The sequence below is a fragment of the Ranitomeya variabilis genome, chromosome 8 (genome assembly GCF_051348905.1).
Source record: "Ranitomeya variabilis isolate aRanVar5 chromosome 8, aRanVar5.hap1, whole genome shotgun sequence".
Lineage (NCBI taxonomy): Eukaryota > Metazoa > Chordata > Amphibia > Anura > Dendrobatidae > Ranitomeya > Ranitomeya variabilis.
In genome coordinates, this window is record NC_135239.1 from 46,334,511 (window position 1) to 46,347,017 (window position 12,507).

At 42.5% G+C, this 12,507-nt stretch overlaps 1 protein-coding gene across 2 annotated transcripts in view; it reads right to left on the reverse strand.

The window, feature by feature from the left end:
* The window catches only part of LOC143788923 (uncharacterized), a 51,415-nt gene extending 39,375 nt beyond the window's left edge, over positions 1–12,040 (reverse strand). Inside the window, exons 1-3 of one of the 2 annotated variants that reach the window (XM_077278883.1) lie at positions 11,963–12,040; positions 10,677–10,750; positions 9,886–9,942 (exon numbers count right to left, since the gene is read on the reverse strand). In XM_077278883.1, coding sequence (XP_077134998.1) covers positions 9,886–9,942; positions 10,677–10,750; positions 11,963–12,014 — 183 coding nt within the window. In that variant the 5' untranslated portion in view covers positions 12,015–12,040. The remainder of the gene's footprint in view (positions 1–9,885; positions 9,943–10,676; positions 10,751–11,962) is intronic. The other variant, XM_077278884.1, reaches the window with a different exon arrangement.
* Positions 12,041–12,507: the final 467 nt, after the last annotated feature.

Here is a 12,507-nt window from a genome sequence, read left to right on the forward strand (position 1 = left end):
AAAACGAGAAGACAACCACACCAAATCCCCAACAAGAAGTCGGGGACCCACGCGGCGACGGCGATTAGCAAACTGCTGAGTCTTCTCCTGAGATAACTTCAAATTGTCCACCACCTGATTCCAAATCTGATGTAGCCTGTCCACCACCACGTCCACTCCAGGACAATCCGAAGGCTCCACCTGACCAGAGGAAAAACGAGGATGAAACCCCGAATTACAAAAAAAAGGAGAGACCAACGTGGCCGAACTAGCCCGATTATTAAAGGGACTCTGTCACCTGAATTTGGCGGGACCAGTTTTGGGTCATATGGGCGGGGTTTTCGGGTGTTTGATTCACCCTTTCCTTACCCGCTGGCTGAATGCTGGCCGCAATATTGGATTGAAGTTCATTCTCTGTCCTCCAGAGTACACGCCAGCGCAAGCCAATATTGCCTTGCGCAGGCGTGTACTCCGGAGGACAGAGAATGAACTTCAATCCAATATTGCGGCCAGCATGCAGCCAGCGGGTAAGGAAAGGGTGAATCAAACACCCGAAAACCCCGCCCATATGACCCAAAACTGGTCCCGCCAAATTCAGGTGACAGGTTCCCTTTAAGAGCAAATTCGGCCAGTGGCAAAAAAGCAACCCAGTCATCTTGATCAGCAGAAACAAAACACCTCAAATAAGTTTCCAAGGTCTGATTAGTTCGCTCCGTCTGGCCATTCGTCTGAGGATGGAATGCAGACGAGAAAGACAAATCAATGCCCATCTTGGCACAAAACGTCCGCCAAAATCTAGACACAAACTGGGATCCCCTGTCAGAAACGATATTCTCCGGAATCCCATGCAAACGAACCACGTTCTGAAAAAATAAAGGGACCAACTCAGAGGAGGAAGGCAACTTAGGCAAGGGCACCAAATGAACCATCTTAGAAAAGCGGTCACACACAACCCAGATAACGGACATTTTCTGTGAAACCGGGAGATCAGAAATAAAATCCATGGAAATGTGCGTCCAAGGCCTCTTCGGGATGGGCAAGGATAACAACAACCCACTGGCCCGAGAACAGCAAGGCTTAGCTCGAGCACACACTTCACAAGACTGCACAAAGGTACGCACATCCCTAGACAAGGAAGGCCACCAAAAAGACCTGGCCACCAAGTCTCTAGTACCAAATATTCCAGGATGACCAGCCAACACAGAAGAATGGACCTCAGAGATGACTCTACTGGTCCAATCATCCGGAACAAACAGTCTTTCTGGTGGACAACGATCCGGTTTATCCACCTGAAATTCCTGCAATGCACGTCGCAAGTCTGGGGATACGGCGGACAATATTACCCCATCCCTAAGGATACCAGTAGGCCCAGAGTCTCCAGGAGAGTCAGGCACAAAACTCCCGGAAAGAGCATCTGCCTTCACATTCTTCGAACCTGGCAGGTATGAAACCACGAAATTGAAACGAGAAAAAAACAACGACCAACGAGCCTGTCTAGGATTCAAACGCCTGGCAGACTCAAGGTAAATGAGATTCTTGTGATCAGTCAAGACCACCACACGATGTTTAGCACCCTCAAGCCAATGACGCCACTCCTCAAATGCCCACTTCATGGCCAAAAGCTCCCGATTACCCACATCATAATTGCGCTCGGCGGGCGAGAATTTTCTAGAGAAGAATGCACATGGCTTCATCACCAAACCATTAGAACTTCTCTGTGACAAAACCGCCCCAGCTCCAACCTCGGAAGCATCAACCTCAACCTGAAAAGGAAGTGAAACATCTGGTTGACACAACACAGGAGCAGAAGAAAACCGGCGCTTAAGTTCCTGAAAGGCCTCCACGGCCGCAGGAGACCAATCAGCAACATCAGCACCCTTTTTAGTCAAATCAGTCAAAGGTTTAACAATACTGGAAAAATTAGCAATGAACCGACGATAAAAATTAGCAAACCCCAAGAACTTCTGAAGGCTCTTAACAGATGTAGGTTGTGTCCAGTCACAAATCGCCTGAACCTTGACGGGATCCATCTCAATAGTAGAAGGAGAAAAAATGTACCCCAAAAAAGAAATCTTCTGGACTCCGAAGAGACACTTTGAGCCCTTCACAAACAGAGAATTGGCCCGCAGAACCTGAAACACCTTCCTGACCTGTAGAACATGAGACTCCCAGTCATCAGAAAACACCAAAATATCGTCCAAATACACAATCATAAACTTATCCAGATATTCACGGAAAATATTGTGCATAAAGGACTGAAAGACTGACGGAGCATTGGAGAGTCCAAAAGGCATTACCAAATACTCAAAATGGCCCTCAGGCATATTAAATGCGGTTTTCCACTCATCACCCTGTTTTATCCGCACCAGATTATACGCACCGCGAAGATCTATCTTAGTGAACCACCTAGCCCCCTTAATGCGAGCAAACAAATCAGTCAATAATGGCAATGGATACTGATATTTGACTGTAATCTTATTCAGAAGGCGATAATCTATACAAGGCCTCAGGGAACCATCTTTTTTTGCCACGAAAAAAAAACCTGCTCCCAGAGGGGACGAAGATGGACGAATATGTCCCTTTTCCAAGGACTCCTTAATATAATTCCGCATAGCAGTATGCTCTGGCAGTGACAGATTAAATAAACGACCCTTAGGGAACTTACTGCCAGGAATCAATTCTATAGCACAGTCACAATCTCTATGAGGAGGGAGCGAATTGAGCTTAGGCTCCTCCAAAACATCCCTATAGTCAGACAAAAACGCAGGGATCTCAGAAGGAGTAGATGAAGCGATTGAAATCGGAGGTGCATCATCATGAACCCCCTGACATCCCCAGCTTAACACAGACATTGTTTTCCAGTCCAGGACAGGATTATGAGTTTGTAACCATGGCAGACCAAGCACTAGTACATCATGTAAATTATACAGTACAAGGAAGCGAATCACCTCCTGATGAACGGGAGTCATGCGCATGGTCACTTGTGTCCAATACTGCGGTTTATTCATAGCCAATGGTGTAGAGTCAATTCCCTTCAGAGGAATAGAAACTTCCAGAGGTTCCAGACTAAAACCGCAGCGTTTAGCAAATGACCAATCCATAAGACTCAGGGCAGCGCCCGAATCCACACAGGCATCGACGGAAATGGAAGACAGTGAAAAAATCAGAGTCACAGACAAAATGAACTTAGGCTGCAGAGTACCAATGGCAAAAGATATATCAACCCTTTTTGTGCGTTTAGAGCATGCTGATATAACATGAGCTGAATCACCACAATAAAAACACAATCCATTTTTTCGCCTATAATTTTGCCGTTCACTTCTGGACTGAATTCTATCACATTGCATAGTCTCAGGTGCCTGTTCAGAAGACACCGCCAACTGGTGCACGGGTTTGCGCTCCCGTAAACGCCGATCAATCTGAATGGCCATAGCCATAGACTCATTCAGACCTGTAGGCGTAGGGAACCCCACCATAATATCCTTAATGGCCTCAGAAAGACCATTTCTGAAGTTTGCAGCCAGGGCGCACTCATTCCACTGAGTAAGCACCGACCATTTCCGAAATTTTTGACAATATATTTCCGCTTCCTCATGCCCCTGAGAGAGGGCTAATAAAGCCTTTTCAGCCTGAATCTCCAGGTTAGGTTCCTCATAGAACAATCCCAATGCCAGAAAAAACGCATCCACACTGAGCAATGCAGGATCCCCTGGTGCCAATGCAAATGCCCAATTCTGAGGGTCGCCCCGCAGGAAAGATATTACAATCTTGACCTGTTGAGCAGGGTCTCCAGAGGAGCGAGTTTTTAAAGAAAGAAACAATTTACAATTGTTCCTGAAATTCAGGAAGGTAGATCTATCTCCAGAAAAGAACTCTGGAATAGGAATTCTAGGTTCAGACATGGGAGTGTGAACAACAAAATCCTGTATGTTTTGAACTTTTGCCGCGAGATTACTCAGGCTGGAAGCCAAACTCTGGACATCCATGTTAAACAGCTAAGATCAGAGCCATTCAAGGGTTAAGAGGAGGTAAGAAGCAGCTAGACAGCAATTAAGGGCTAGGCAGCAAAACTCTGAAGGGAAAAAAAAAAATAAAATTTCCCTTAAACACTTCTTTTCCTCCTGCTTCAGCCCAAACAATTAACACTTTGTGGGCCGGCTATACTGTCATGAATCCCAATGGCTAGGGATAGCACAGGACAAGTAAAGTACAAATAAATAACGGACGAGCTCTAGGGTGATGGAACCTGGGCTGACCGCTAGGTTCAGACATGGGAGTGTGAACAACAAAATCCTGTATGTTTTGAACTTTTGCCGCGAGATTACTCAGGCTGGAAGCCAAACTCTGGACATCCATGTTAAATAGCTAAGATCAGAGCCATTCAAGGGTTAAGAGGAGGTAAGAAGCAGCTAGACAGCAATTAAGGGCTAGGCAGCAAAACTCTGAAGGGAAAAAAAAAATAAAAATTCCCTTAAACACTTCTTTTCCTCCTGCTTCAGCCCAAACAATTAACACTTTGTGGGCCGGCTATACTGTCATGAATCCCAATGGCTAGGGATAGCACAGGACAAGTAAAGTACAAATAAATAACGGACGAGCTCTAGGGTGATGGAACCTGGGCTGACCGCTGCCCTACGCCTGACAAACGCAACTAGAGATAGCCAGGGAGCGTGCCTACGTTGGTTCTAGACGCCACGCACCAGCCTAAGAGCTAACTAGTACTGCAGAGAAAATAAAGACCTCACTTGCCTCCAGAGGAATGAACCCCAAAAGATATAGTTGCCCCCCACATGTATTGACGGTGAAATGAGAGGAAGGCACACACATAGAGATGATATATATAGTTTTAGCAAATTGAGGCCCGCTGTAAACTAGAAAGCAGAACGATACAAAAGGGGACTGAGCGGTCAGCAAAAAACCCTAATCAAAAAAACCATCCTGAGATTACAAGAACCCATGTGCCAACTCATGGCACATGGGGAGAACCTCAGTCCACTAGAGCTACCAGCTAGCATAGAGACATAATAAGCAAGCTGGACAAAAAACCAAACAACTGAAAATCAGCACTTAGCTTATCCTGAAAGATCTGGGAGCAGGTAGGCAGGAACCAAACAGAGCACATCTGAATACATTGATAGCCGGCAAGGGAATGACAGAAAGGCCAGGTAAAATAGGAAACACCCAGCCTCTGATGGACAGGTGGAAACCAAAGGCCGCAACCCACCAAAGTCACCCAGTACCAGCAGTAACCACCAGAGGGAGCCCACAAACAGAATCCACAACAGACATCCCCCTATATACAGACATCCCCCTATATAGAGACACCCCCCCTACATACAGACATTCCCCTTATATACAGACATCCCCTTATATACAGACATCCCCTATATACAGACATCCCCTTATATACAGATAACCCCCTTATATACAGACACCCCCCTTATATACAGACATCCCCCTATATACAGACATCCACCTTATTTACAGACATCCCCCTATATACAGACATCCCACTTATATACAGACATCCCCCTCATATACAGACATCCACCTTATTTACAGACATCCCCCTATATACAGACATCCCACTTATATACAGACATCCCCCTTATATACAGACATCCACCTATATACAGACATTCCCCTTATATACAGACATGCCCCTTATACACAGACATCCCTCTATATACAGACATACCTCTATATACAGACATCCCTCTATATACAGACATCCCTCTATATACAGACATCCCTCTATATACAGACATCCCTCTATATACAGACATCCCTCCTATATACAGACATCCCTCCTATATACAGACACCACTCCTATATACAGACACCACTCCTATATACAGACACCACTCCTATATACAGACACCACTCCTATATACGGACATTCCTCTATATACAGACATCCCTCCTATATACAGACATCTCTCCTATATACAGACATCTCTCCTATATACAGACATCCCCTATATACAGACATCTCTCCTATATACAGACATCCCTCTATATACAGACACCACTCCTATATACAGACATCCCCCTATATAGACACTACTCCTTTATACAGACATCCTCTTATACACAGAGTGTCGGAGTTTCGGGGTCCGATTTGGTGGGCGGGGCCACTCGGGGTCCGATTTGGTGGGCGGGGTCACTCGGGGTCCGATTTGGTGGGCGGGGTCACTCGGGGTCCAATTTGGTGGGCGGGGTCACTCGGGGTCTGATTTGGTGGGTGGGGCACCTCAGGGACCGATTTGGTGGGCGGGGCACCTCAGGGACCGATTTGGTGGGCGGGGTCTCTATGGGTCAGATTTGGTGGGCGGGGTCACTCTGGGTCAGATTTGGTGGGCGGGGTCACTCTGGGTCAGATTTGGTGGGCGGGGCACCTCAGGGATCGATTTGTTGGGCGGGGCACCTCAGGGACCGATTTGGTGGGCGGGGTCACTGGGTCCGATTTGGTGGGCGGGGCACCTTAGGGACCGATTTGGTGGGCGGGGTCACTCTGGGTCCGAATTTGTGGGCGGGGCCACTCGGGGTCCAATTTGGTGAGCGGGGCATCTCAGGGACCGATTTGGTGGGCGGGGTCACTGGGTCCGATTTGGTGGGCGGGGCACCTGGGGGTCTGATTTGGTGGGCAGGGCCCCTCGGGGGTCCGATTTGGTGGGCGGGGCCCCTCAGGGGTCCGATTTTGGGGGCGGGGCCCCTCAGGGGTCCAATTTTGGGGGCGGGGCCCCTCGGGGGTCCAATTTTGGGGGGCGAGGCCACCCGGGGTCCGATTTGGGGGCGGGGCAAACTCGGGGTCCGATTTGAGGGGGCGGGGTGTCATAGTCACTTTATTCTGATGTTTGACTTTGATAAATGATCATGTCCTAAAATGGACACCATACATTTGCATAGTTGCCATCTTTGGAAGGTCAAGTTGGGGGTAATGGGAAGTTTGCCATTATTTCCTATGGGAATTTTTTTTAAAAAAAATGCGATTTTTTAAAAAACTACAAATCGGATAGACTATAAAAGTCATAGCACATCTGTCCCCACTGAGGGCCGAGTGGTTCGGGCCGCATTAATTGCAGAAAACGCGGAGAAGAATAATGAAATATAAGAAATCGAATTACAATATGTTGCTTGAACCTAGGAGGTTCAAGCACCATAATAATAAGAATAAGAAGTTATCCACGATCAGATTACAATATAGTGCTTTGTTCCAAAGCACTATAATAAGAAGAAGTTTACCACGTTCGGATTACAATATAGTGCTTTGTTCCAATGCACTATAATAAGAAGTTATCCACGATCGGATTACAATATAGTGCTTTGTTCCAATGCACTATAATAAGAAGTTATCCACGTTCGGATTACAATATAGTGCTTTGTTCCAAAGCACTATAATAAGAAGAAGTTTACCACGTTCGGATTACAATATAGTGCTTTGTGCCAAACCACTATAATAAGAAGAATAAGAAGTTAACCACGTTCGGATTACAATATAGTGCTTTGTTCCAATGCACTATAATAAGAAGTTATCCACGATCGGATTACAATATAGTGCTTTGTTCCAATGCACTATAATAAGAAGTTATCCACGATCGGATTACAATATAGTGCTTTGTTCCAATGCACTATAATAAGAAGTTATCCACGATCGGATTACAATATAGTGCTTTGTTCCAAAGCACTATAATAAGAAGTTAACCACGTTCGGATTACAATATAGTGCTTTGTTCCAATGCACTATAATAAGAAGTTATCCACGATCGGATTACAATATAGTGCTTTGTTCCAATGCACTATAATAAGAAGTTATCCACGATCGGATTACAATATAGTGCTTTGTTCCAATGCACTATAATAAGAAGTTATCCACGATCGGATTACAATATAGTGCTTTGTTCCAATGCACTATAATAAGAAGTTATCCACGTTCGGATTACAATATAGTGCTTTGTTCCAAAGCACTATAATAATTTTTAAATACATTTTAGGAGTATGGGGTCCCTTGACCCCAATTTGTTACTCCAAGAAGATGTATATGAGTTCTACATCTGGCCATCTATACTTGTAGCTCTCTATCTCATAGTTTATGGCATTTAGGTTTACAATGGGTAGAACCACGTTCACACATGGTCTTCCCCTCTTACTGGTTTTCAGATTCCTATCTATGAGCCAATTAATTTTGATTTGCCAGAAATGTCTCTGATGGAAAGACACTTCTAGGTTTTATTTTGGCCCTTCAAAGTGATTCATTGTGACCATCGGATCAGAAAAGGTTGTGCACCCTGGCTGTAATATTTCATGCAGACTGTACAATTATGTCTAGAGGTAGACTATAATATTAAAGCATTTATCGATGGTGCTGTGTATTACTAATTTCCATACTTATTTAGTGATGATCATTCATTATGTGTTTTATAAATCTAATTTAGACTAGATTTAACTTGCTCTTGTGATTATAATATGAGTGAAGTATATTAGACACCTATTACGGTGAAACCTTTCCCTCTTTGAATACAGACAAAAAAGACTTGAGTCGGATAATATATATTTTAGGGAAAATTTGGAAATTAATTTGATAGATAACTTTTTAATGATTGAAATAAAGACTATGTTTTAAATGATTCAATCGAAGATATAGCACTTAAATCTGTGATTTGATAAAAATTGAATTCAGCAAATTCGCTTAAATTCAGCCAAGAAATTCAATTCACATTGTAAAAAGAGAAAAAAATGTATTATGCTGTGAAGTCTCCCAACCTTGAAGAATAATAAGCATGTTGGTGGGAAGGGGTTAAAAATCAATAACATAGCATACATAGCCCCTTACCGGCAGCTCCTCACCCGTCCTCCACTAGCTTCTAAAGGCACCTGATCCACTTCGCCACCAGTCTCCTCTTCATCAGTCATGATGTCATTTCATGTGTTGTCTGATGCATTCACGTGAGACAGAGAATGTCATGACATCAGAACATGCGTTGAAGCTTACCTAATGTCAGAATCACTGGCAAAGAGTAAATGTGTGACTGGCACTGGAGATGATGGGCGCCTTGAGAAGCCATTGGAGGACTGGCGAGGAGCTGAGGTGACCAGAACAACTGAGGGGCTTACTGAGCATATTTATGGCTTCCAAGCCCATATTATCTCAGCAAACTGGCAGCTGGCTGGCAATCATTTTGCTGGATTTGTACAATTTGACCTCCCAAATATTCATATTCACTCAAATTTGAGGAAATTTGAATCCAATCCGATTTGGAGTGACTCATGAAAATGTTGAAACGAAAATATCAACCTATCAAAACTCAGCATTGATTTTGTACTCTGCTCTTGAAAAATGTAAGATGCGTTGTGATTGGTTGTTACGGGCAGCAGAACACAGATCATCATTATGCCATTGAAACACAGTAAAAGGTCTTGTGTGAATCTAACATTATAATAGAAAAGTGACTGAAAATTGACATGGACAACAACCAAATTATGGATATCACCCACACATAGTGTCAGACTGGGGTACCAAGGGCTCACCAGTAACTAATTCCAGGGTCCCACTTTTCAACCACATGCAAATGTGTCATTATCCTCAATCACAAATTTATATAACAATAAATTGAGTAGATTGTTAAATGAATAAGATGCCAAGTGTATATTCAAGTGTATTGTGCCAAGTACTGATCGCCCACTCTTGCACAGTGGCCCACCGGAGGATTCTCCTGTTTTCCTGTGGGCCAGTCCGAGCCTGCCCACACATATGGGTCCTTGTCCACCTGGGACTTCCATTAGCAGTAGAGCTTTGCAGTTACAGTTTAATCCACGGAATATAGTAGATTATTGTATTATATTCTTTATTGTAATTATGTATCATCACGTTTAACAACTTGTGTAGTGGGAAATAAAGTGAATTACCTGGTCAGACGTCTTCCAGGCAACGTCAGAGAGTGAAGTACGCTGCTCAGGTCCTTTCTATTAAAATGTAAAATGATCAAAGATTAATATAATACAGTTCAATATTACAGTATGTAGTATATACAATAATGTAAAATTAGCACATATTTGGAGATTTTTGAATGTTATGCCTAGATGAAAAACACCAGCTTCAACATTACGGACTTTTTTTTTTAAACATAAATCCATATATTTTGGACTAAAAATTGTTATTCCAGTTGGGTTTCTGAATAAAAAAAAATTCACACTTTGCGTTTTTTATGCTTTTTTTCCACAGGTAAAACCTGCTCTCTTGGCAGTAAGAAACTTGCTGCAAAGCGCAGGATTTGCTTAGTTTTTGTTGCGTTTTTTTCACTGTGCTTTTGGTGTTTTTTGTCATGGTACATTTGTATCTTGTGCATGCTGATAAAGTTCAGTGCATAAAAAAATATGTTTCTACTTCATCAGGTTTTGGCAGCAAAAACGCAGCGTTTCTTGCAGCACCACTGCTTTCCATGGGTGAAATACTCTGAAAAAACTGTGAAATAAGCAACATGCCCATTCTGTAAAACCCAAGGTTTTGCACAAAATACTGAAGACAAAAAAAATAAACAAGCTGTGTGCATGAGAATTCTTAAATCTCATAGACTATGCTGGTATTGTAAAACTCAGGTGAAAATTTGCATTAAAAGAAGCTGAAAAAACAAAATGTGTGAACATAGCCTTATAGCTTCAGTTTCACTATTTAAGGTTGAGTTAAAAGAAAAAAATACCTGGAACCTTACGGTTAGACATTTATTTCTGGCTCTACCTAAACCTGCCACGGCGTTAACGTCAATGCTGTATCCTGAAATGAAAAAAAGAACAATTTTAAAAAATGTATTACATTACCTAATAAATATACTAAGCAAAAAAATATGCCAGTTTGTTACATTCCTAACTTTCGCATTTCTGCTTACAAACCATTATATGACGCTTGCTCACTTGAACAAATAGTTGTTTGTAAATACAATATTTTGCTGATACATTGTTAACTAGATAATATTAGTTGTTAGATTGTAGTTTACAAAAATTTTTACTATTGTTCTAAAGACAAATCAACTCTCTATTCTCCTTGGCCCATATGAGAACACCAATACTAACAAAAACAAATGGTAGTGGGAACTCTACTGTATTAGAAATTTTGCCAAAGCTTAAAGTTACATCACTGTCCCTTAGGTTTGTGGTTGTCTTGAAAATTTAACATGCTGAACTATCTGCATAAGCAAAGCTGCAGTGTAAAGTATGGACTATGGGCAAAGCAGCTGCCTATAATTAAGCAGAGGCTAGCACAGGGGCTGACATATCATTGGTGCAATCTGTGCAGCCACACAGGGGCCCATTTCCACCTCCTAAACAGGTAGAATTCTGCATTATGAGGAGCTATTGGACTGCAAAGGGCCCATATATCATTCCTGCACAGGGGCCATCTTCTGTGTTTGCCAGTTTGCAGGTGACATTGTTCAGGGCTATGAACTAATATATAAGACCTAGAAATCAGCCAAGCAGCCAACAATTATGTCACTAAATAGTGGGTAGATAGAAACCAACATATAACTTTCCAGACCACAAATGGATGTAAGAAATCACCAGTTGTTGCTCTTATGTTATTCCTGCTGCTCCCCTGACAATTGTTTTTTTGTGTGTTTTTTGTTTTTTTTTAAATAGGTCGAGAGATATGGCCACTTTTATCTAATTACAATTTTAATGGTCTTTACCAAGGGGGCATAGCTCACAGGGTAATAAAGCAGAGTAGCCTAAAGACACACCCCAGAGGATCCTGCAAGCCACGCTGTTTTGGTAATGACCATATAAATTAGCACAAACTAGATAGCACTATATATCTAGGGTTAAAAAAATGCATTACTCAGGGGTACAAAGGGAATAAAAAAGAATAAAATATGGTCCCATTTTCCTCTGTGGTTTTAAGTGTAAAGTCATCAATTCAGCACCATAATATATTAATTTAATGTATAATATATCAATAAGTGGCTTACAGTAAATCTATCAGATATCTTACCACTGCTGAAGAGGCCGAGACCAACCAGCAAAAAGAAGGCAATGTTCTTCATGGTGCAGTTTGGAGAGTTCACTTCAAGCTACTGATGACTACTGGGTGCTGCACCTCATTTATACCGTTTATGTGCGCTGACATCACCAAGAAAAAAGATGAGGATATTGGCACTGTCGTGTGCCAAAACCACAATCTCCTTTAACATTTAAAATGTATCAACTATTGGCATTACTTACAAAATACACACTGGGAAATGTTCCAATTCCTCACCTTTCCCCAAGGGACTAAAATCTAAGTGTTAATTTTTACCATTAATCCCTTCATTTAAGAACAAGATCCAATGCAACAAAAAAATGGTCAACACTCAGCATTATAACAGACTGGTCAATGGTGAACTGCAAAGAAAGTCCAGTCCATGATCAATGAAGGAAAAGCTATTTTATTCTGGTTATGGTTGAGCAAAGTTAACAGACTCCATAAAGAAAATTTTATAAACCTACATCTAGTCCGTAGCCAACACGGAAAAAATACCCCCTAGTGGCTAATGCATG